This window comes from Bombyx mori, chromosome 14 (genome assembly GCF_030269925.1).
Source record: "Bombyx mori chromosome 14, ASM3026992v2".
Classification (NCBI taxonomy): domain Eukaryota; kingdom Metazoa; phylum Arthropoda; class Insecta; order Lepidoptera; family Bombycidae; genus Bombyx; species Bombyx mori.
In genome coordinates this window covers 2260529-2284577 of record NC_085120.1, presented here as the reverse complement: position 1 = coordinate 2284577, position 24049 = coordinate 2260529, and the positions used below count along the sequence as shown (strand labels likewise).

At 42.3% G+C, this 24049-nt stretch overlaps 2 protein-coding genes across 5 annotated transcripts in view; one reads left to right on the top strand and one right to left on the bottom strand.

Annotated features, from left to right (window-relative positions):
* Window positions 1–1263: 1263 nt before the first annotated feature.
* Window positions 1264–16225, top strand: LOC101740850 (uncharacterized). 4 transcript variants are annotated; one of them, XM_062671999.1, is made up of 15 exons: window positions 1264–1834; window positions 2477–3123; window positions 3445–3602; window positions 4503–4675; window positions 5940–6035; window positions 6447–6573; window positions 6649–6710; window positions 7281–7399; window positions 7599–7693; window positions 8704–8776; window positions 11233–11362; window positions 12007–12130; window positions 13474–13605; window positions 14705–14881; window positions 15339–16225. In XM_062671999.1, exons 1-15 carry the CDS (start codon window positions 1379–1381, stop codon window positions 15506–15508), a joined length of 2739 nt encoding a protein of 912 aa, XP_062527983.1. In that variant the 5' UTR covers window positions 1264–1378; the 3' UTR covers window positions 15509–16225. The 4 variants fall into 4 exon arrangements, with proteins under 4 accessions (XP_062527983.1, XP_012552670.3, XP_012552669.3 ...); XM_012697216.4 differs by having other exon boundaries at window positions 1265–1834; window positions 2477–3119; window positions 3441–3602; window positions 4503–4645; XM_012697215.4 differs by having other exon boundaries at window positions 1265–1834; window positions 2477–3119; window positions 3441–3602.
* Window positions 16226–16796: 571 nt separating this feature from the next.
* LOC101740576 (glucosylceramide transporter ABCA12) overlaps window positions 16797–24049 on the bottom strand; it is a 116781-nt gene continuing 109528 nt past the window's right edge. Inside the window, exons 64-70 of the mRNA XM_038015485.2 lie at window positions 23331–23472; window positions 22812–22909; window positions 22047–22195; window positions 21229–21411; window positions 20745–20890; window positions 19408–19520; window positions 16797–18501 (exon numbers count right to left, since the gene is read on the bottom strand). Coding sequence (XP_037871413.1) covers window positions 18382–18501; window positions 19408–19520; window positions 20745–20890; window positions 21229–21411; window positions 22047–22195; window positions 22812–22909; window positions 23331–23472 — 951 coding nt within the window. The 3' untranslated portion in view covers window positions 16797–18381. The remainder of the gene's footprint in view (window positions 18502–19407; window positions 19521–20744; window positions 20891–21228; window positions 21412–22046; window positions 22196–22811; window positions 22910–23330; window positions 23473–24049) is intronic.

Below are 24049 nucleotides of genomic sequence, written 5' to 3'. Positions count from 1 at the left end.
ATCCCCTTGCCTTTCCTAATAAGGAAAAATTGTACAAAAAAATCTATGGTTTACCTACATTTTTTTTGGGATTTTATAACTTGGTTACCTTTAAGTCATGTCTTATTTTAATTTATATTTTTATTTTTATAAAAAGTGATAATATGGGGTGAAATGAAATGAGATGAAATGAAACGAAGATGATTAATTTGAGACATTAATCAACTGGGATGAAATTAAATAAAATGAGATAAGATGTTGGGATGAAATGTAATCTCAGGAAAATGGTGGTGATTTACTGAGATTTTATCAGTGGACTTTTTGGAGGATCCCGAGAAGTTACGTCCAGCGGCTTTGTTTCATTTTCCCACTTTCACAGATTCTAAACAGTTAATAAACAACGGTCACCGTTTTATGCGAAATATCTGGTTTATCAATTTTTTGATCCTGTAGTAGTATTCAGAGCTTGCAGAGAGCTTTTTGGCGGGAACGATAAGAGTGAAGTTGTGTGTTTTGTTTTATTGGAGTTTACTCCTTTAGAATCGATTTACATATATAGGCCCGGGGTATGAAAATTATGGGGACCAAAATCGTACTAGCATGTCACACGAAATGCGTTATGCGCCTGATTGCGCATGTCACACGAAATGCGTTATCGCAGGTGACGCCGGGCTGCTGCGCCGGCAGTCCGCCACAAAGCCTCGTACTGATCGCGCGTTTCTCTCATTATTGTATTTTCATATATTTGTTAGTCGTTTGTTTTGTGTCTCGTTAATTTGTTAATAATCTGTAGTGTATCGTGTTGTCGTAATATAGAACTATTTCTCGTATTGTTTCGTTTAATTTTTTATATCCAGTAAACTCCAGTCGTGCGTCGGAGCGGACACACACACTTTTTTTTTGTCTATTTCATGTTTCTTCAGGTTTAAATGTGTAATGACCGTGGTTTATTAACTGTTTAGAATCTGTGAAAGTGGGAAAATGAAACAAAGCCGCTGGACGTAACTTCTCGGGATTCTCCGAAAAGTCCACTGGAAAAATCTCAGTAAATGACTACCATTTTACTAAGATTATATATTTTCATCCCATATCATCTCATCTCATTTGATTTAATTTCATACCGGTTGATTAATGTCTCAAATTCATCATCTTCATTTATTTCATTTCACTCCATATTATCATTTTTCATAAAAATAAGAATATAAATTAAAATAAGACATGACCTAAAAGCCTTACTTACCAGGTCATAAAATCCCTTAAAAAAATGAGCTTGCAAGACCATAGATTATATACCTAATTGCAAAACAATCGATTGACGATACCTACAATACCCACCTAGTTTAAAAACGATATAATTATTTTTTGCCCTAGTTAATTAAGTACTCATTATTATGTGAAAATGTTATTGAGGAGCAATTTATTGGAAAGTGTGAGCCTTGTTTCAACCACTGGAATTGTGGCTTGTATTGTTTTACATGCCCTAACACCTATATCACCGATAGGAAGTGTCTGGCTAGCTTTATATATCGCTTTTTTTGCTATCTCCTCTTTATTTCTTACTATAAAGTTTATACGTTGGTTGTTAAGTCTGAATAGACCTTTAAAATATGATTTGGAACGTTTCAAGACACAATATCCTTATTTAAATTGTTTATGGCGATTCCTACCTGAGTTGGAGAAATGTCGCGTAAAAGAATCATTCAAAGAGTATGATACTAGTGAACTGAGTATAATATCAACAGTTTTGGAGAAAAAGCTCGTCTCTTCCTGGTACGTTCCGTTTATATCGCAGGAGATCAGCTTCCCATTTGCTTGCAAGCAGATGTTAGATCAGATGATACAGAAAAGTTTTTTGGTAAGTTTAAGGGCTAAACTTTCCTTTATGGTCCGTCGATTTGGAAGTTCACAATTTTTTTGTAGATAGTACTCAGAAATAGAAAGCTTTTTCCAAAATTTCAATTTGCGGAGACTCACGGTTACGAGATATAAAAAAAATACTATTGTTTTAAATAACAGACTAACTAGATTAGATTAGGAGCTGAACTTTCATTTCATGAAAGTTGCTAGTTGCTAGCACAAGGACAAGAAAATGCAAATAATTGTGATGTTTCAAATAAGATGGGTCTGTTGTTAGATGTGTTTTTTTTTTCACTAACACACTAGCAAATAATTATTGCTTTCAGCCTTTATTTATTTTTAAATCCAGATGATGCTCACGGCCCATCTAATGTTAATGTTAACAGTGTTAATTGGTTACAGGAGCCCATAGACACATCAATGCTAATGCAGTCACATACCTTGTGAAATGAGGTCTAAGTCTGGATTGTATAGTATAAAGATTCACAAGACACTCTTCCACATAAAAGCTTATATTAGTTTAGTAGTTTGTTAGAATTTAAGCTTTGAAATTGCCCTCTTACGAGTTCTAGAAGAAACATACCTCTACATCTTTTCTTACACTTCATTATACTAACTAATTGAATAAATACATTCACAGGTTTGTAATAAAATAGAAACAAGGGATGTTTTCATAGACATCTGTACAATATTTGCTTTACATCTCAAGGAATATAAAAAAGCATTGAAACGCTTGGAAAAATCACCTTCAGAATCTATAGAAAGTTTCTACAAAAAAGCGCATGCAGTTTCTGACCCAATGAAAAACTTAACTAAGACTGATCATTGTACGAACCTGCTACGATTAATTATGAAAGAATTAGTACCATGGGAATTATGGGACACACCCCACTCAGAGCTCATTGTTCGTATACTGTCAAGGAAACTTGATAGCTTCATTGACAGCACCTTAGTAGATCCTATTTGGTTAAATGATAAATTGCTTGCTTATTTCAAAGTTGAAAATAAAGTGTTGCTTTCGGAAAAATCTGAGCCAATCTTGGAAAACATTCCGACACAAGAGGCAGATACAGAATGTACAAAAAAGAAAACTGAAGATGAATGTAAACCTGAAGAAAAGAAAGAACTTAAAGCAGTTCAAATACAGAAGAAAGACGAGACTATAAACAAGAAAGAGGAGTTGACCAGTGACCCAGTTGATTTGAAGAGTTCTCCGATATTAAGGCAACGAAGAGGTCGACAGGGCAGGAATGAGGTCAAAATATATGATAGAATTATTGAGGGTAAGTTCTACAGATATAGTGTAAATTTGACGTAAGCCAGTTACGAGTAACTTTGGTTGATTTCATTAAAGACCTTTTGGTCTTTTCAACATCAGACATACTGCACAGTACAATACATGATTTTGCTTCTTGTTAAGTGTAAAGAAATATATTACAAAATTTCATGAATCTCAGTCTCTTGATGAGTGTTTTACATATATCAAAAGAGCAACGTCAACAGGTTCCACTCTCCCTTCAATCACAATGCATTTGTGATTATTTGTTCAATTTTTTAATTAGTTTCTTGAATGAGCTGTGAGTGAATAAGTGCATCTTCTACAGGCAGTGTCAAAACCTGGGAGACGGACATGGACTTGCAGTGTATCAGCCTTGGTCAAGATTTGCTGGCTAGCTTAGATGGTGAGATAACACTAAGCCGGCTTTGGGGACAGGACGGTAGCCCTAACCCGCCCAGGACCAATTCACCACAGCCGCTCTGGTTTGGTATGTTTGCCTATTTAGTCAAATTATATGTTTAATAAACAATACTTGAAACTTTTTCTTGGATTAAAACAATTAATAATAATGAGATCTATCTTAACTAGTTAAGATCATAATACAATTACACATAGGTACATTAAAATAAATATGTAGAAAACATTAAACTACCACATGACATACACTACACATGCACACACACAACATAAACATATATTGTAGTAACAATTACATTCTTGAACATCTTTGTTAGTCAGTCATGAGAGCAACAACAGCATTATGTTTGGAATATTGTGCTCAATATGAAGGTTTTTAATGTTTTCTTCATAGTGAAGAAGAGAATTTGTGCTAACAACAGTAGCCCTGGTAATTAACAAATTAAACAGCGGACGGTTAGCGTAGTATGGACATGGGATGCGTAGAGACAAGATGCCTGTGACTAGGAGATGTATGGAAATGGTAGTGCAAGGTAGAGGGGGAAGAGGTCAACTGAAGAAGACATGGATGGAGTGTGTGAATGACGGTATGAGAGAGAGAGGAGTGAGTGTTGAGATGACAGCTGATAGAAGAGAATGGAAGAGAAAAATTAGCTGCACCGACCCTACCTAGTGGGGTAAGGTGGAGAAAAAAATGAGATATAAGTTCTAAGGTCTTAGTATAGTTACAACGGCTGCCCCGCCCTTCAAACCGAAACGCATCACTGTTTCACGGCAGAAATAGTCAGGGTGGTGGTATCTTCCCTTGCGGACTCACAAGAGGTCCTGCCACCAGTAAAAAAAAGTCTTTTGTAAGTCATGGCATAAATGTAGTTATGTCTGTGGTCCCGGTGACTATTCACTATCAGAATGGCTCGTACATGCACTTACGAAAAAAGAAGACATGCCAAATAAATGAATAAATCTATAGGGGAAGAAGACAATATAGATGTGGAACTAAGTACGACTCCACCGAAAGAAAGAAAAGAGCATAGCCCCAAGTCAGCGGACGCTTTGCTCAAGGACATCCAGAGCACCGTCAGCCAGGCCAAGACCAAGATCGGTGACCTCCAGGTCCGAGATAACTTAGACTACAAGCGCTCAGTATGTGTTTGCATGTTTATGTACCGCTTTAGCATGTCACCATTTAGTTTCCAGGGGCCGTCGTCAAGGCACGACAATAAGGATGTTTATTTTTAACATGTACCAAAAAGCTATACATATAATAAGAATGTTATTAATAAAAACAGTCGAATTATCAACCACCTTTTTAAATCTTTGGTTAATAAACACCCATATTGTATCATCAGGCCTTACAGTGTGGGCCTTAGCCTGGTCCAGTATGTCTCTCCAGACTGCTCTGTTCAGTAGTGTTTAGGGGTTTCTCCTTCCAATTCCTGACACCGATAACTTTGAGGTCCCATGGAGGACCCATATTGTATAGAAGGGATATATTATGTATGTAGGTAGCGATATCTCTGTGCACGAGTCCGTGTGGTGAACGGACCGCGACGTGTCGGCTCCGTGCTTCATGTGTAGCTATGAGTGAAGTCGACGCACTGAATCCATGTTTAGCGAACTCCGACTTGTTCTCCATTACTGTGTGTTACTTATTGTCTGTCTAGTTTGAGTAGAAATTAACACTTTGACTGCCATGCGGGTCAAAGTTGCCCTACGCGGCGCACTCAAGTAATTATGTCGATTCCTCTCTTCGATCTTCTTACTAAGGCTTCGGAATGTCGAGTACATTCTATGGAGGAATGTCACATGTGGCCGAGATCCTCAGCAGTGAAGGAACGATATAGAAGAAGTACATTCTAGGAAAGACAAATCCGAGAATACTAAGAATGAGTCTATTTCTAAGAGAGCTAAGAGTCTAAAACATACATTAAAAATAAAAGAAGGCAAAGTTAGGCAATTCAGGCGCCTAACAGAAACCGACAAAATTATTTCAGTGCGCTACGTCACCTCTGATCTGCCTACATGGCAGTCATTGGGTTAATGGGAAGCGCATGTTCAAGGCAATCTACGAAGCTTATTCTGAAACTAAAATAGTAGGAAACTGATTCATTCCTTTGGGTAAGATGCCGGAGTCAAGTTCAGCAAGTCCTCTTGGCAACTAGACATCAGACATCAGGGTGCGCGTGACGGGAGACTGACTAGAATGTGGAATAGGCTGGTTACTGTCAAATCTCATACGACGAGAGAAAAACACTTTATTACCAAATATCCTTAAATCTCAAACGACATGAGAATTATTACTAAGGTTTCCTTAGAGTAAAATCTTTGAACGAGAGCATTACAAACGTTACCCATTGAAGGGGATACGTACCATGATCACTTAGCTCGTGAGGTCGTTGTGTACCAGGATGAAGCGGCAGGGATGATGGAAGGGCTACTGGACTTCGGGATAGCAGGTCTGAAGAAGGGACTCCGCTTTACTGGACTTAGTGATGACTCGCAGGTAAAAGAAATCGCCTCGGTACTAAACACTTTACACCGGTAGTTGCAGCATAACAAAAAATGCGCGTGCAACTTGGTGCGCGTGAAAGAAGTGAAACTTCTTTTGCGGTGTGTAGTATTGTGGTTTTCTTTATTTTTCATCCCTAAATCAAATTCCTCTTGTAATAGAGAATGCTGTGTATAAGAGAAACGACTCAGTTCGCTTTGTCGTTTACCTCTCTTCACGGTCGACTAGTTCGCGAGACGCTCTGTCTATTTTCTCACTCTCGCTCTCCCTAAATTGTATCTTTTGTCTCTAGCCGTAACGAATCTGTCGCGAGTAAAATTTTACTCTCAACTCGCCTAAAGAAGTTTCACTTCAAAAATGAATAAAGTGATCCACATTCATACTTGTAGTCTGCTGTTGCTTTAGGACAAGTCTCCGTCCCATCAGAAATCTAAACAGAGTCCCGAGAAACTTGGAGATAAAATTCCGGCTGACTTCAAAGGCAGAGACGTTTCGGAGTGCAGAGAAGCCCCGCCATTTTCGCAGAACAAAGGTGATTTCATAAAGGAGGCTTTTATGTTCATCTAATTATTCTGATTGTTGAAGGAGTCGTTTACTTGTATTTCAGAGGACAACAGTTCAATGCCCGTGCTGTTGAAACAACACAGAGTGACGTCACAAGACAGTATGGTTAGTATTTAACATTTATATTTCGATGCCTCCAATGAACACTACTCTAACTAAAAATTTTGAAATTTTCGTTTTTCACGCAAATCGCTTCACTATTTTAAAATTATTACAAGTCATTATTGATGGGGTTCGAAGCAAGAGCTAGCGTCAGCTAGTTACACAAAAAAAACATAAATATATCTGCAATAAAGATTTTATCAACTTTTTTCGTTTTAACGCTCCTCCTGTAAACCTACGAATTTGGAGTTAGCGTAGTGTTCATTGGAGGCATCGATTTAATTGGTGGTAGGACCTCTTGTGAGTCCGCGCGAGTGGGTACCACCACCCTGCATGTCTCTGCCGTGAAGCAGTAATGCGTTTCGGTTTGAAGGGTGGGGCAGCCGTTGTAACTATACTGGAGACCTTAGAACTTATATCTCAAGGTGGGTGGCGCATTTACGTTGTAGATGTCTATGGTCTCCAGTAACCACTTAAAACCAGGTGGGCTGTGAGCTCGTCCATCCATATAAGCAATAAAAAAAAAGGTTTTTTTAGTTTTGGCCTAGCCAGTCCTCAATTATCATTTTTCAGCCGAGCCTCCCCCGGCCACCTCCCGACTCCCCGGAGCCGCAGTACGAGGAGGTGGCTGACCTGTCCACCAGCATCGCCAAGTTGAGGAGTTTGCTCCAACAGCGGGAACAAACTCAGAGGTTACAAATAAATTAATTACCTACCACAGTAATTTAAACGATAATTGCGTACATCGTTAAACTGGTTTTCACTTAAAAACTTACAATGATTTTTAGAGTAGAAATATTTAACAACCTACCTCACTCAGCCCCCAACGAGCTCTCGGCGGCGCGCGGCCGGCAAATAAACCAGCTCATATGTCGTCATTTCCATGTTTAGGGGAGAGGAAGTGTGGTGGGAGGGCGCGGAGGAGACCCGCGGGAGGACGCAGGCGCACCACTCCTCGCGCCCGGTGGACGCCGCCAACATTGCGGGTAAGCCACCAGCGAAACCGCGCTAGTCGTCGCCCACGCGCTATACTGATGAAACCTTTTTTTTTCTACCTAAGCTGATAGCCTCGAGAGGTTATTTCAGCGTAACCTTAACTAGTAGGTGAGCTCACGGGGCTCAAACCTGACCTGCTGTCAACACGAACCCTAGCAAAAGCTGTGTTTCGCAGAATTTACCACCGGATCGGAAACGCGACCCACTGAGAAGATCCGGCGAGAAACTCAGTGGGCTGTATCCGTGGGTTAATTTACTCGTCGAGCCCTTCGTCGCAAGCGACGGGTTCGACGAGAACGATAACTGGTGCTTGGGGTACCTAAAAGCACCGTTAATGGATCGGGAGGATCCGGGATGACGTGATGAAACATTCAAGAATGTTCTCGCTTATAAAGCATCGGCGGGGGAGGGGCGGGGAGGGGATGGGGGGCGCTTGTACCCTGAACGTCATAGACTTTGCTTTAGTCTTGAATTTAAGCAGACGTCTGACGACGGCGTCCGTGTGCCCTGTCCGCTTCGGGGATCTATGTCTTACCAGCATCGTCTTCACCAGCAAGTCTGCCGGCCGCCACGTGACCCCGTGGCCCCTGCACACTGCGGCAGATGAGATGCCGTCCTTACGGATCCATCAGATCCAATAACCTTTGCATTAGACGCCTTCAGCTCTAACACTAGGAGCAGGCTTAGTGACCTCGGTAACCGTACTCGTCGAACTCGACAAAGAGTTCGCCGTGCAACCTAACCCATGAATCAGCTCGCTGAGTTTCTCGCCGGATCTTCTCAGCGGGTCGCGATTTCGATCCGGTAGTAGATTCATTCGCGAAGCAGCTACTCTTGAGCTGTTAGGTCTCCTTCGGAGGCGCTCGGGTAGCTGCTAGCAAATCCCACCCCTCTTGGCTGAGCCTTTGCTCGCCCACCTGTCCTGGTGAAACTGGAAAGGCCTCCGGGTCACCAGTAATCCTTCAATCATAAAAAAAAAAGATGAGATGTCTTGTTTCAGATGAATACGACATGAATTTAGACAGAAACTCATCCCCGGGACAGACTTCTAACAACATGCAGAGACTTGACAAGTGAGTTGCTGTATACAGGGTGCTCCACAAGCGGTCTGTCAGGCCGATAGCTGTAGATAGTGTTCTGTTAGACTGATCGATTTGAACGAAAAAAGATGTGTGGTGTCGTGGGACACCGGATAGGAACGAAGTTCCTTATTAAAAAAATATTAATTTTAAGTTCTATTCGAGGTATAAAGAAAATAAAACTGGAGGTTTCGCAACAACCCACGGTCATTCGGTAACGTGCGAACTTATTGTGGTACACTTCATTCACGGTTGTTTGCATAAGAGTTGTTAGTGTATTGCGCAAACGAAGGCTCTGAGATCGTGGTCAATGAATGAAAAAAAAATGTTATTTTTTGTACTTTATTACAAAGTTAAGTCGTACACTGTGTGTATTACTAATAAAAATCTTACGTTACGGACGTTTTTTCCCGGTTAGGTTACCCCTCCGCATCGTCCCATAAGGAACTTCGTTCCAACAAATGTTCCCAAGTAACAGCCTCGGAATAATGAGTACCTGAACATAACGAACAAACTATTATACTGCCAACCCTTCAATGGAATATGCGATTTCGAAAAGGGCACATCTCTGAAAATATAAAATGTTCAGGCAATGAAAAAAAAAAACTGATTATTTTCTAAAGCAGTGTAAAATTTAAAATATTAACTTTTGAGATATATTTTAGTGTTAATTTGCAATTGAAAATTACTGGAATTACTATAAAATAGGTGTAGGTAAGCCTCAAAACAACCTGTATATGAAAAAAAACGTATTTGACAAAATATGCGACATGTGCCCTTTTCGAAATTGCATATTCAATTGTATTTTACGTAAGGTACTGTAATAGGAGTCGTAGTGGAAAATAAGGGAAATTATTTATTTATATTTTAATGGCTTAGAAGGATGCACGAGCTCACAGATCACATGGTGTTAAGTGGTTATCGGATAGCCCATAGACATCAACGACCTAAATGCCGGCACCCAACATGAGAAATGAGTACTAAGTCTGAGTTTTAACAGTACAACGGCTGCCCCACCCTTCAAACCGAAACGCATTACTGCTTCACAGCAGAAATAGGCAGGGTGGTGGTACCTACCCATTTGGACTCACAAGTCGTCCTACCACCAGTCAGTACCACCCAGAAGTAAACGTATTAATACAGGTCGTACGAATCTAGTACTGAATATGTTTTCCTCCACTAAACTGGTACTATATCTGTGGTATCGCTTTTATTAACCCCTCTATGGCACGTGATCAACAATCTGTATCTTTTAGGTCGAGTTAACGTATGTTTGATACCTTGAATCACTTTAATCAGCGCCCGAAAAACATTTTTTTTTTTGTAAAAATGTAATGCAATGTAAAAAATATTATAAAAATTCCAATAACTTCCTATTGCTTTCGGAAGTCGGAAGTTGTCTAAAAACGCAGCAAAGGCGATGATAATACGGCATATCTAATCAAGCGGGTACTCAGAACTCAAAAAGCTACACTTTAGATATTTTTTGACATTTCTAACGAGATCTACATTGTTGATAGTACTGCTATGTTTCGGCTTGATATACCCCATTGTGGGACATCCTGTATATATGTATATCTGTATTATTTATGGTTGTCAGTTGACCATTGGGTTACTGGTCGTTTGGACGAGCTAAGGGTTCATGCAATGCAAAGCGGTTCCCAAGCCCATCTACGTGAATAGCACCATGTCCAGCTGTCCCTCCTTGAGAACGCAACACGTGACCGCAGGATGGTGGTGCTCACCCCTGTGGTCACAGCGCGCTGGTATAACTCTCCACAGCACTGCCATCCTCCAAGGAATCGCTCGGTCGCCTCACGACTAACGGGAAGGCATGAGGTGGTGATAATCTAAACTGACACCGCACAGCCAATGGCACACTTGAACATTGACGTCATTGTGCAGATAGTGCTTTCTCTATAATGCCTTGAGCTTGTGTATTGGTGATAAGAAATTCATTTCGTTTTCGTTGATTTTGTTATTATTATTTTATTTTATTTTTTTATTGCCCTTTTAGGCAGACGAGCATACGGCCCACCTGATGGTGAGTGGTTACCGTCGCCCATGGACTTCAGCAATGCCAGGGGCAGAGCCAAGCCGCTGCCTACCGCTTAATACTCTCCACAAGCCTCGTTTGAAGAAGGACATGTCATAGCGCTCGGGAAACACCGTGGAGGGCAGCTCATTCCATAGCCGGATGGTACGTGGCATAAATACCTCTGGAAACGCACTGTCGATGACCGCAGTGGCTCCAGGTAGTATGGATGAACTCTACTCTGGTGGCGGGCGGTGCGATGGTAAAAACGAGATGCCGGTATCATCTCGAACAATTCCTCAGAGCACTCTTATGGACGCAAACTTTGGACTCGACGCAAAACTGGACGCAAACTTATGGACGTGCTTCAACTTTTCACTACACTTTCTCCTCCAATCAATCGTAACTGGTGTAGGTTGTTCCAACGAACGGTGACGGGAGTGTTCAACTCTATAAAGACGGCGGTCGGGGCCGAGGGGGAGGCTCCTGTCGCGATGCGACCTCAACACGACTGGGTCTACGTCTGCACCTCGCTTGAGAACAGCGTGAGTACTGAGGGCGCGACCTGAACGCACTGCAGCTGCGAGGGTGCTTTTTTTTTCCTACCTAAGCTGAGCCTTGAGAGGCTATATCAGCGTAGCCTTAACTAGTAGGTGAGCTCACGGGGCTCAAACCTGACGACGTTGCTAACACGAACCCTAGCAAGAGCCGTGTTTCGAAGAATCTACCACCGGATCGGAAACGCGACTCACTAAGAATATCCGGCGAGAAACTCAGTGGGCTGTGTCTGAGGGTTAATTTACTCGACGAGCCCTTTGTCGCAAGCGACGGGCTCGACGAGAACGATGACCGGTGCTTGAGGTACCTAAAAGCACCGTTAGTGGATCGGGAGGATCCGAAATGACGTGTTTGGGGCGACGTCAACTGCTTTCCATTCTGACCGCAGGATCGGGAATGTAGTTACCGGCGGCCACGATGAGAGGGTTCTCGTGTCGTGCCGCTTTATCGAAGTGGAGCGAGGGTCCGGCGTGGCGGCGCCGACCATCATGTGGTCACGAGTTGGTACCATTGCTCTGCCTATTTCTGGGGCCAAGATGCGTTCCGGTCTGAAGAGTGGGGGACGTATGTGTCGAAGCGGGCGCCCCCTCCCCACCCCCCAGCTAAGAGTGACGGCGCCCCCGGGCTGTAGGTGGGCGGCGCGGTGGCGCGGCTGGTGGGCGCGCGGAGAGCCTTCACGCACGTGGACGCGGCGCTGGACTCGCTGGAGCAGCTCGCCGTCGCCAAGCAGGAACAACTCGTGCCCGACGACTTTGGTGAGTAAGATTAAATTTGTACTTACTGTCGACTTCATTGAATCAAATAAAAAAAAAATGTACCTATTTTGGTAGGGGCTGTTATAGATTCACCGAGCTAGTAGGTGAGCGCACGGGGCTCAAACCGGGAGTGCTGCTAACACTAGCTCTAGCAAAAGCAGTGCTTCGCAGAATCTACCACCGGATCGGAAACGCGACCTACTGAGAAGATCCGGCGAGAAACTCAGTGGGCTGTGTCTGAGGGTTAATTTACTCGTCGGGCCCTTCGTCTCAAGCGACGGGTTCGGTGAAGACGGTAACCGGTGCTTGAGGTACCTAAAAGCACCGTTAATGGATTAGGGTGTAATTATAAAACAAATAAACGGGGTCTTAGCACGAGTCCTCATCTGGTCCCAAACCAGTATTGCCTGTATTATGGAAACCAGAGACTAATATACACACAGATGTGCAGCCAAGGGCGTGGCCATTGCCTCCACCGTGCTGTCGATGGTCGATGAGGGTCGGTGACGTCATCGAGTACCCAAATAGTTGTTAGACAGACACCAATATACCAACGAGTGTAAGGAATTTTTGGTATAAGCGAGATTTTTGCAGCTTTATAGATGAAATTTATACAGTTTAAAGTTTGGAAAAAAATAAAAAAAAACTTCTTCAGCTATTTCAAAGGAGCAAATTTAATTGAAGTTCAATTAAAAACATCGAACTGTTGATGCTAATATCAAATAAAACTCACCTTTGATTACAAAGATATACAGTAGATTGGGGGGAATAGAGACTAGTTAGAATAGGGACAAATCTGAGATGTCACAATACTTTTGTGGAGTTGTTAGATTTAACTGAAAATTACTTTTATTTAGTGTTTAAGAATATTAAATAGTTTAATTTAGTCATCAAAGTTTTGTAACTCATTAAAGATATTGAAAAGTTAATTACCTAAAGTTAGTTACCTACCTAACAACTAAATAGTGCCGGCCCTATCGAAAAACTATTATCCCCATACGTAACCTGATTCACCACAAAGCCAAGGTGAATCGGGTTAAGTTTTTTTTTCTTCAGTTTTTGTGTATATTTTGTAATGAACAATGTATAATAACGCATCGTATATTAAAATTTAAGCTTCCGGAACCATTTTAACCTCAATTTTCTTGGTATTACACTAAGAAAGACCATTGAAAATTTGTGTTGGATCTGGAAAGGGTCCCGATTCCCCTCAATCTACGGTATGTCGCGTATTAAGCGAAATGTCGCTTAATCCAAATAACCTGTCACCCCCTCAATATAATACCCCACACCCCGTGTGACCAGACATACCGCGACATATTGGATGCGTTGAACGTTCGCAGAGGAGTGGTGTGTTGAGTGCGGTGCTGCGTGGAGCGCGGCAAGCGCGGCGACCGGCGCGGGGAGCCCCGCCGCCCCTCCCGCCTCCCCGCCCGCGCACCTCGCGCGCCGCCTCGCCGCCGTACTGGCCGCCGGTACTGTCCCAAAACCAGCCCGGGCTACTTTGTTGGGAGACCTGTTGTTAGGCCAATCTTTCTTTTTTTACCTTAGGATGGGTTCTAAGGTCTCAGTATAGTTACAACGGTCGCCCCGCCCTTCAAACCGAAACGCATTACTGCTTCACGGCAGGAATAGGCAGGACGGTGGTACTTACCCGTGCGGACTCACAACAGGTCCTACCACCAGTAATTACGCAAATTATAATTTTGCGGATGTGATTTTTTTACACGATGTTATTCCTTCACCGTGGAAGTCAATTGTGAAGATTAGGTACATATTTCATTAGAAAAATTGGTACCCGCCTGCGGGATTCGAACACCGTTTCATCGCTATATAAGAATGCACCGGACGTCTTATCCTTTAGACCACGACGACCCAAATCTCTTGTCAGGTTGCGCTGACATAGCCTCTCAAGGCCATCAGCTTAAGTAGGAAAAAGCAAAATCCAATCTTGATGTACGAAAATGATCATTAGACACGCTATTGAGCGAGGTTAATTCTTACTGACCGAAGAAATTGCGCAACTTCAAGAAAGCTAAAGAATTTTCTAGCCACTCAAAACTCAGGTAGACGATGCAGCTTCTTAGAATACGTTTGTGATATTGGAAAAACACAGAGTCTCCCATCGCACCAAAGCTAAATACTCTTGAAATTTAATTTTAAATTCATATTTATCCATCAAACTAATCCCGACTAGGTGGAATAACCAACTGCGTCGTGCTGCACGGTACCAATGCACAGTTATTCAATAAATTTTGGAATTATCTCCCAACTAGCTGTACCCGTCCGCTTCGCTGGGCATTTAAAATTAACATTATTATTTCTCAACCCCACAAAGATTCTCAATATTAACACCCCCACAACTGGTGTAGGGAGTCCAACGCTCATATAAATATAAGTCTATCCATTAAGTACATGTATTTTCTACATGGATATCAAATTTCAAGTCGATCGGATGCACGGTTCAGTAGTTATAACGGAACATCCGCAAAAAGCACGGTAGATTTATATATTAGTATAGATAGATAATGCAATTTTACATAACCAACATAATCCCGAAATGCATGCCTCCAGATATCTTCGAATCAATGATCACGGTGTGGCTGGACGAGCTGACCGCATGGCTGAAGCGGCAGATCTTCCTCTACTTTGAGGGTTTGTCTTCGACCGAGGACACGGCGGCCAGGCCGAAAGAGCTGCGGAACTTCGACCCTGAGCAGACTTGTGAAGTGCTGTTGCAGAACGCGGGACGTAAGAGACTTATGTATTCGACTATATCGGGGCGAGGGGAGCGACTCAGCTGCAGGTGCTCTATACTGGTGGTAGGACCTCTTGTGAGTCCGCGCGGGTAGGTACCACCGCCCTGCCTATTTCTGACGTGAAGCAGTAATGCGTTTCGGTTTGAAGGGTGAGGCAGCGGTTGTAACTATACTGAGACCTTAGAACTTATATCTCAAAGTGGGTGGCGCATTTACGTTGTGGATGTCTATGGGCTCCAGAAAACACTTAACACCAGGCGGGCTGTGAGCTCGTCCACCCATCTAAGCAATAAAAAAAATATATCATGAAACAATTATTATACATCGACGATTGTCATATTTGCATCCTACCATGTAAGATATTCTAAAGATCTCTATTGCGCAGTAGCAGTTATTTATCTTAAAACCTGAACGTTTAATAATTTTGATTGCTTCATCTTCGTCCGCAGTGCTGCAGCTCCTCGGCGAAGAGACCCTTAAGTCATCGATAAAGCTGTACGTGAGCAGTTTGAGTCACAAGGAATTGAATCGTGACCTCATGTTCAGAATGCTGGACCTGTTCGTTTTGCACTTCAAGAAGTCAGCCTCAATACGGAATCCTTCTTTTGACTCGAACTGACGTCACGCGGCGCCGACCCCCGCCGCGCTTACACTGCGAGCAGCGTGACGCGTGCGGGCGGCGCTGCCGGGCGTGCGAGGGGCAGGGAGTGCGGGGCGTGCGAGGGGCATGGAGTACGGGCTGCGTGCGAGGGGCAAGAAGTGCGGGCTGCGTGCGAGGGGCAGGGAGTGCGGGCTGCGTGCGAGGGGCAGGGAGTGCGGGGCGTGCGAGGGGCAGGGAGTGCGGGGCGTGCGAGGGGCATGGAGTACGGGCTGCGTGCGAGGGGCAAGAAGTGCGGGCTGCGTGCGAGGGGCAGGGAGTGCGGGCTGCGTGCGAGGGGCAGGGAGTGCGGGGCGTGCGAGGGGCAGGGAGTGCGGGGCGTGCGAGGGGCATGGAGTACGGGCTGCGTGCGAGGGGCAAGAAGTGCGGGCTGCGTGCGAGGGGCAGGGAGTGCGGGCTGCGTGCGAGGGGCAGGGAGTGCGGGGCGTGCGAGGGGCAGGGAGTGCGGGCTGCGTGCACACAGCCGCGTGACGTGGGCTGCTCTTCTTCGATAAAAATATCGGGAAAAAAATATAAAATGATCTCTGTAATTTATTAATCATGTATTGTAACTAGCGATGTTATTAAATAAAAATTATTTTATTATGTCTGACGGCGCCAGGGAGGTCTGAGCGGCAGTTCCGTCATCATTCGTATTCGGTGGAACTGAGTTTATTGCAATAAAAGTCATAAAACCTTTTGAATAATTATTATTGAAACTCTCAACAAATGATTTTCACAATGACAGGGTAAACCGACAGTTTCGTTCCAACTGACCGACTACGAGTAGAAAGGCTTCGTCAAACAGAACGCGTAATTAGCGCGCGTCATAGCGCGGCGTTAGTTTAGCACTCTGACGGGCGCTAAGTACGCGTTATGTTTGACAAAGGCTTTACATTTAAACAACCGACCGTCTTAATATTACTTAAGTCATTATCCACGACTTAGGTTTTATTTGCGTTGGATCATTTCATAAAAAAACAGCACGGTAGTGACACTTGTTATTTTGACATTGACAGATAAACGTCAGCTTTTTCGTCGACATCAGAGTTTATTCGCCTAATTGTTGCCATTAATGTGAACGGCGATAAGTAAATATAATTTTAACAGCTGTCCAGTGCTTTTCGCAATATCTTTCGCAGTAACTTATCGCAATTCCTAACGGAGATTTTTGTCAGGAATTCATACGCTATCTGTCCGTTAACGCATGTGACAAGAAACTTAATTTTGAAAGAAAATCAACTGTTCATTGAATGAGAAATAAAAGATATTTTATCCGTAAACCATTTTAATTCATTCAATAATTAAAATTAAAAAAATAATATTTTATAAAACATATCACAGAGATCGCGTACCGCTTATGAGCATAAAGAAATCTTAAAAGTCGTAAACCTCAATTTAAATACAATCATTTCCTTAGTCTTACCATGTCAATAATATTATTTCAGTGCTGCCATTACAGAACAGTAGGTACTTACAAAATTTAACTTAAAAAAGTAAATGATTTGCAATCTGAAAACAATACACTATTAGGTACTAAATCAAATATAAATGTTTATCTATATATTAATACGTGAAGGAAAAACTTTGTATCCCTTTTTACGAAAATTGCGCGGACGGAAGAGTATGAAATTTCCCACACTGATAGAGAATATAGAGAAGGAGTGCCGAATGCTAATATATTTTTAAATTATGCCTAAAAAATACATTAAATCAATAAAAAAAAAACATTACACACACTACCATGTATTTGACGCACACACGCATGCATACTATTTATTTATTGTCAAACTTTTGTTCTTGACGTCTGTGGTCAAGTTGAGAATAGATTAAAAATATTGTTTGTCTTTATTAATATTTTTCTATAGTGTAGTCTTGGCGAAATTTGTGATTATAGAAGTATAAAAACAGTCTTTGAAAATAGAATCATAATAGTGTACGAACTTATAATTTCAATTAACTATAGTCGAAATTCGACTACCGGGCGACCACTAGTAAATGTTAAAACATTCTATTTTACAATCAATCATAGGTAATCATTTCTTCGTCGTCTACTCAAACGTCTTATCCCTCCCGTCTCAGGAGTCTTTCAACATTAATTAAACTAAAATCACAATTAATTTACATATAATTTGAGCAATTTATAACTTGTGCGTTATTTAAAAACGATCTTAGTAATAATGTGGGCACTGGCGGCGTCTATCCGTCATGGCTTGAAACCTGAATCGCTCTAACAATCCGCAAGTGAATCTCATAATATCGGGTCAGTGTGCTTAGTGCGAGTTTTTTAACTTTCTCGATAGCGTAAAACAAATTTGTATGGAGTTGAAAAGTTTTTTTTTATTGCTTAGATGTGTGGACGAGCTCACAGCCCACCTGGTGTTAAGTGGTTACTGGAGCTCATAGACATCTACAACGTAAATGCGCCACCCATCTTGAGATATAAATTGTAAGGTCTCAGTATAGTTGCAACGGCTGCCCTGCCCTTCAAACCGAAACGCATTACTGCTTCACGGCAGAAATAGGCAGGCCGGTGGTGGTACCTACCTGCGCGGACTCAAGAGGTCCTACCACCAGTAATTACGCAAATAATAATTTTGCGGGTTTGATTTTTATTACACGATGTTATTCCCTCACTGTGGAAGTCAAGAAGTTTCCGTACGTTTGCCGTTAGGGGCGCTGTTCCAACTGCATACGAATTTGAGTTAATTTTTACGCCATCGAGAACGAAAAACTCGCTCTAAGCGTACAGAGTGGAGACGCCGCTCGGTAGAAGATTATTGTCTTCGTCATAGGAACATCAACTAGCACATCTCCTGAAGGCACTGTTCTGAGCAAACACGTAAAGTCTTCATTTACAGACAGGTGATGCTGTCATATTCTTCTTCACTCTTGACAAATTCGGGCGTTGGCAAAGGTTCCATCTCGATGGGACCCGTTTCTACATCCCTCTGGTCCGTGAAGCTTAGGAACATCTGGAAAGAGCAGATCAGATCGTTAGTCAGAGAAATCTAACTGTCCACCGAATTGTTTTGTTTTGCTAGTTTAAGGGGCTATTCCAGCTGCTCTCAAACTAGAGAGATACATTTCAGTAACAATAAGTCTACGGACAATTTTGATTCTCTGCTGAATGACAGTTTATTTATCTCGGCAACTATTATGTTTCCCTCGTAACCGGGGTTTTATCTTCTCCGCCAATATTTTTTAATTTTTATTTTATTGATTCACAAACCAAATTACAATCATTACAGTGCATATTAGCTAAATCGTACAAGTAGTACCTAGATCTAATCTGGATTGCAATCTAAATGGTACATGCACTCAGCAACCCGTATTAATGTACATAGCTTTGGCTTTTGAAAACAAAAATTAAAAATTACAAATAAAAATAATATTACGTGTTCTAAGAAAAAAAAAAACAAAAAAAGCGGTATCCACATAAGTAGACAACAATACAACCAACACAGACAAATAGGATATCCTTCACACATCTGAGAAATCCTATTGGGTCATGTTCGAGTGTAAACTATTTTTGGAATTGAAATAAATACATTAATAAAGTTTCAATAAACTGTCTAAAGGTCTACGAACCGTAGTCTTGACCCGTTTCTCTTATGTCTGTGTACGCGGAAGATTTCAATTTACTGTCAATATTGAGTCTAGCGATTTTGTGTGAGTTTATCTTCTATCTTAGCGTGTCTCTCACTATATTTCATCCTCAAGAAGTTGTTGTTTTTGACGTGACAACGTCTTATAATTCGATGGAGCCGGCTGCACGCACGAAAAAACATGACTCATGCGGCATTACCTCGCTCTGAGGCGTATTTTCTTATGACGTTGTCGTTGTCTGTTGTTACAGACAACCGATTTTTTGTAATTACCTGTTCCAGCGAGCTCTGGTTCACTGTGTAGTCCTCAATTTCACCGGCAGTCTGCAGTTCGTTCATCAAACGGAATATATCGCTGAGTCGTATCGGTGTCTCCTTCTCGTTAACTGCAAACCAGAGGGATGGCCGGAAATGATCTACTTTTGTTCAATAGCATATTATATTGGTAGATATTTACATTTACTTTGACAAACAAAATCGTAACTTTTTTTTTCTCCTACCTATGCTGATAGCCTTGAGAGGCTATTTCAGCTTCACCCTAACGTGTACGTGAGATTACGGGGCTCAAACCGGAGTGTTGCTAACACTGGCCCTAGCAAGAACAGTGCTTCGCAGAATCTACCACCGGATGGGAAACGCGACCCACTGAGAAGATCCGCCGAGAAACTCAGTGGGCTGTGTCTGCGGGTTAATTCGCTCGTCGAGCCCTTCGTCGCAAGCGACGGGTTCGACGAGGACGGTGACCGGTGCTTGTGGTACCTAATAGCACCGCTAATGGATCGGGAGAATCTGTAATAACGTGTTTTGGGCGACGTCGACTGTTTACCGTTCGGTCTACAGGATCGGGTATGACATGAAAAATCGTAACAATATCTCGATTAAGTTTGTTTGATTTCAAGTTATGTATATTACAACAAGGCTTCGTTGATTAACAATTTTGTCTTCCGTGAGCACTGGCACCGGCGAAGTGATATAAAGACAACGAAAAACGATGGATTAAATCGTAAAAGCACGTTTAATTCTGTTTTGTGCATCTGCGGACAATTCAACGACCGTGTGATACCTAAACCGTTTTTAAGCAGGTCACGATGCGATTTAGATTATAGGAGGTATTCAACTCATTGTATTTTATAAAAAAACCGCTTTTTCGTCAATGTGCGTAAATACTACAATAATAATGCTTTCCGTGTGCAAGGGTAGAACACCTGCTATGCAATACAATTGAGACATCGACCTCATGATTTAAGGCACTTCAATAACATTCTGATGCTAAAGAGTCCCGCTAATTCCTTGACAACAGCAAGCACGTCTGTCCGTCTAGGGCAGAGGTTCCCAAATTTATTTTTCTACTGCCCACTTTGAGAATAAATTATTTTTTAGTGCTCTCATTTTTTTACCTACTTAAAAACCACTATAATGAGAGCTTAGTCGGTGTGTAAGAGTCCTCCTAGATGAAATTACAAATCGCCTCCCAAGCCTCTATACAACGCCCCCATTTTTTTGTGGGTTTCTTACCGCCCCCCTTTAGGCCTGCAGCGCCCACAAGGGGGCGTTATCGCCTACTTTGGGAAAAGCTGGTGAGGTAAAAGTGTCGAGACGTAGAAAATTACCTGTAACGTAGTTGGGTAGCAGGAACTGCAGCGTGTGTGCGTGCAGCACGCGCAGCACGGCGTAGGGGGCGCGAGCACGCACGGTCCCCCACGCGACCCCCGCCGCTCCCGGCGCGCGGCACTCCACCACGTGCCCGCCGCCGAACCTGCGCGTAACACGCCAGTCAGTAGCTGCCATGGCTCGTCGCATCGACGCCACAACAACCCGAGTGATACGGCACTTGTGCGATATCATATCAAAGGAGATTTCATGAAAAGGCTTTAATTAGACTAATAAGACTTATTAGACTCAAGCGATTGAAGTTTTTGTCAGATTTCTACTTACCATTAAACTCAAACATCAAACTGCGGTTTTTAACCATAACATTTGGGTAAATAATCGGGCTTTTCCCGGCTACTTTAGGAAATTGTAGTACCAGAATCAATCGGAATATTGAAGTAACTAATTACAACAAGTCTCAATTGACCGAAATTGGCTAGGTACCTCTGTAGGCAGTCGTGTAGCGGCGCTAGAGCCACGAGGCGTCCCTTCCGCAGGAGTGCGATGCGCGCGGCCAGACGTCGCGCGTCCCGCAGCGCGTGTGTGGCCACGAGCACGGCGCGGCCCTCGCCCGCGCACTCGCGCGCCCGCTCGCACACCGCCGCGCCCGACGACGCGTCCATACCGCTGCACGTTATACATTACTGTGTGCTTAGTGCGAGCAAGAGCAAGAAAGGTCGTCGTACCCCCTTACAGGGGCACAGAACGGGCCTCGGGGCGAACCTCACCGGGCGAAAAACTCCCTGCCACGCAGAGCAGGGGTGAAGTGGATGCAGGATGAGATGGCTTAGTGCGAGTTTTTACGTTCTCGATAGCGTAAAAGTTAACTCAGATTTGTATATAGTTGGAGCAGCGCGGTACAAGCGGTAAACGTAAGCAAACGTTCCAACGCCACAACTCGGCCTCACAAGAGGTCCTACCACCAGTAAAAGCCATTAGTAAAGCTTGTAAACATTATATCATGATCCACAGCTTACCTTGGAAATCCCTAACGAATATCTCAATTACATTCATATATCGCTGTTCTGATCTTCAAAGCAAAGCACGTGATTAGACTGTCAACCTGTGTGCTCAGTGCGAGTTTTTTAACGTTCTCGATAACGTAGAAGTTAGCTCATATTTGTATGGAGTGGGATCGTTTGCGTACGTTTGCCGTTAGGGGCGCTGTTCCAACTGCATACAAAATTGGCTTAACTTTTACGCTATCGAGAACGTTAAGAAACTCGCACTAAGCACGCTGGTCATAAAAATGCCTTAGGTACCTGGTCGGCTCATCGAGTAGGACAAGCGGATTTCTTCCCATGAACGCAATAGCGGTGCACAACTTCCTTTTGTTTCCGCCACTAAGATTTCCACTCAGCACGTCACTGTATGAATTCAATTCAAACATCGCTAATGTTCTTTTTATCACCTGCGAACAAAAATAAATCTTGATTTTATGCTAGATTAGGTGAAAAAGTGATTTATTTTATAACTGGCGGCACGCTCCGGCTCCGCGCGGGACTTTAACAAAAATTTCAACGATATTTGACGTTTTATTTTTTTAAATAAAAGAACACTTATTGCGGCATAACTATAATAGTTAGACATATCCTGTCCCGACACTTTTTGTAAATAATAATGTGTTCTACAAAGTCGTAGTACATTATTTTATTATATCATCAATAGTTTTCGCAGGGCACGCGATGTAAAGAATATTTTAGGTAATTTTTTTACACCTTGGGTTACTGGAGTTTTAGTAACGATCCCTAACTTTTTTCAAAAAAGATTATAACCTATGTCACTCGGGAATAGAGTAGTTTCCAAACAGTGAATGAATTTATCAAATCGGTTCAGTAGTTTGGGAGCCTATTCAATACAAACAAACAAACAAATCTTTCCCCTTTATATTATTATTATATTTTATAACTGTTATCACTAGTGGACACTGATTTTTAGTAGATTTTAATAATATGTTCGATCTTTTCTGCGGCGATGGAACTCTCTTTGAATATTAAAATATTGCGAGATTCAAAGATAGCACTCACATCGTCCTGGTCAGTTATTCCTCTTAACTGGCAGTAGAAGGACAGGATCTCTCTGACCGTCAGCAGGGGGTCTATAGCGTCGCTTTGTGGACAGTAACCTGCAATAACGGTATTACTGTGAGAAAGAGAGAGAGGGAGAGAGAGTATTCTTTATTGAGTTTATTTTACACCAAAAAACAATTAAACAGTGCAATACATTAAATACAAAAAAGTACAATTGGCGGTCTTATCGCTAAGAGCCATCTCTTCCAGACAACCATCATATATATATGTACACATACATATACACATAAACATAGGTACATACATATATCCGTAAATATACCTACAATTAACACAATGTAATATAAAAATAATTATTGAAAAAATTTGCTTCTTTACACATAAGCAAATTACATATAAAAGATATAAAAGTATACAGAATTAAGACGAAAGGAAGTTAATTTCGGTTAGAGCAGTAATGCTAATATTTCATTTAATGTTTCTGTCTAAAAGATTGGCTGAATGAACGAAACTTACTTATAAGTCCTTGACAGAGTTTCCTAGGGGTCATCTTCTGTTCATTGAGGTACACTTCACCGGCAGTAGGTCGGATCTCCCCGGTCAGTATCGAGAAGGTCGTGGATTTACCAGCGCCGTTCTCTCCGAGTAACGCTGTGCACTAGGGGTGGCATAAATTTATAGTGGCAATGACTTAGCGCTATGACATGTCCTTCTTCAAACGAGGCTTGTGGAGAGTATTAAACGGTAGGCAGCGGCTTGGCTCTGCCCCTGGCATTGCTGAAGTCCATGGGCGACGGTAACCACTCACCATCAGGTGGGTCGTATGCTCGTCTGCGTACAAGGGCAATAAAAAAAAAAAGTAGTAACGCAGTCATAGATACTACTGAAATGAATAATTATTAACATTTACATTATGAATCGTTAATTTAATCAGAAAAGCATAAAAACTTTATTAATCCAAATATTCATCTCTTTATTGTCCAAAATTCAGAGTACTCTTTATCTATTCCTAATAATTTAAATATTGCAACTAGCGCCATCTCTATACCAGAACCGAAATTAGAGTCGATTAGTTGCTCATGTTTCATGTGTTTTTTACAGCACGTGACGTGTGTTTTTTTCACCTCGAACGTGAATCCACACCAGTATTTAACGCGTTCTTCCTACGGCTTTCTATATAAGTTCCTGATAATGAAATGTGACTAATGAAATGAGCGGTAAGGGCCCGATGAATA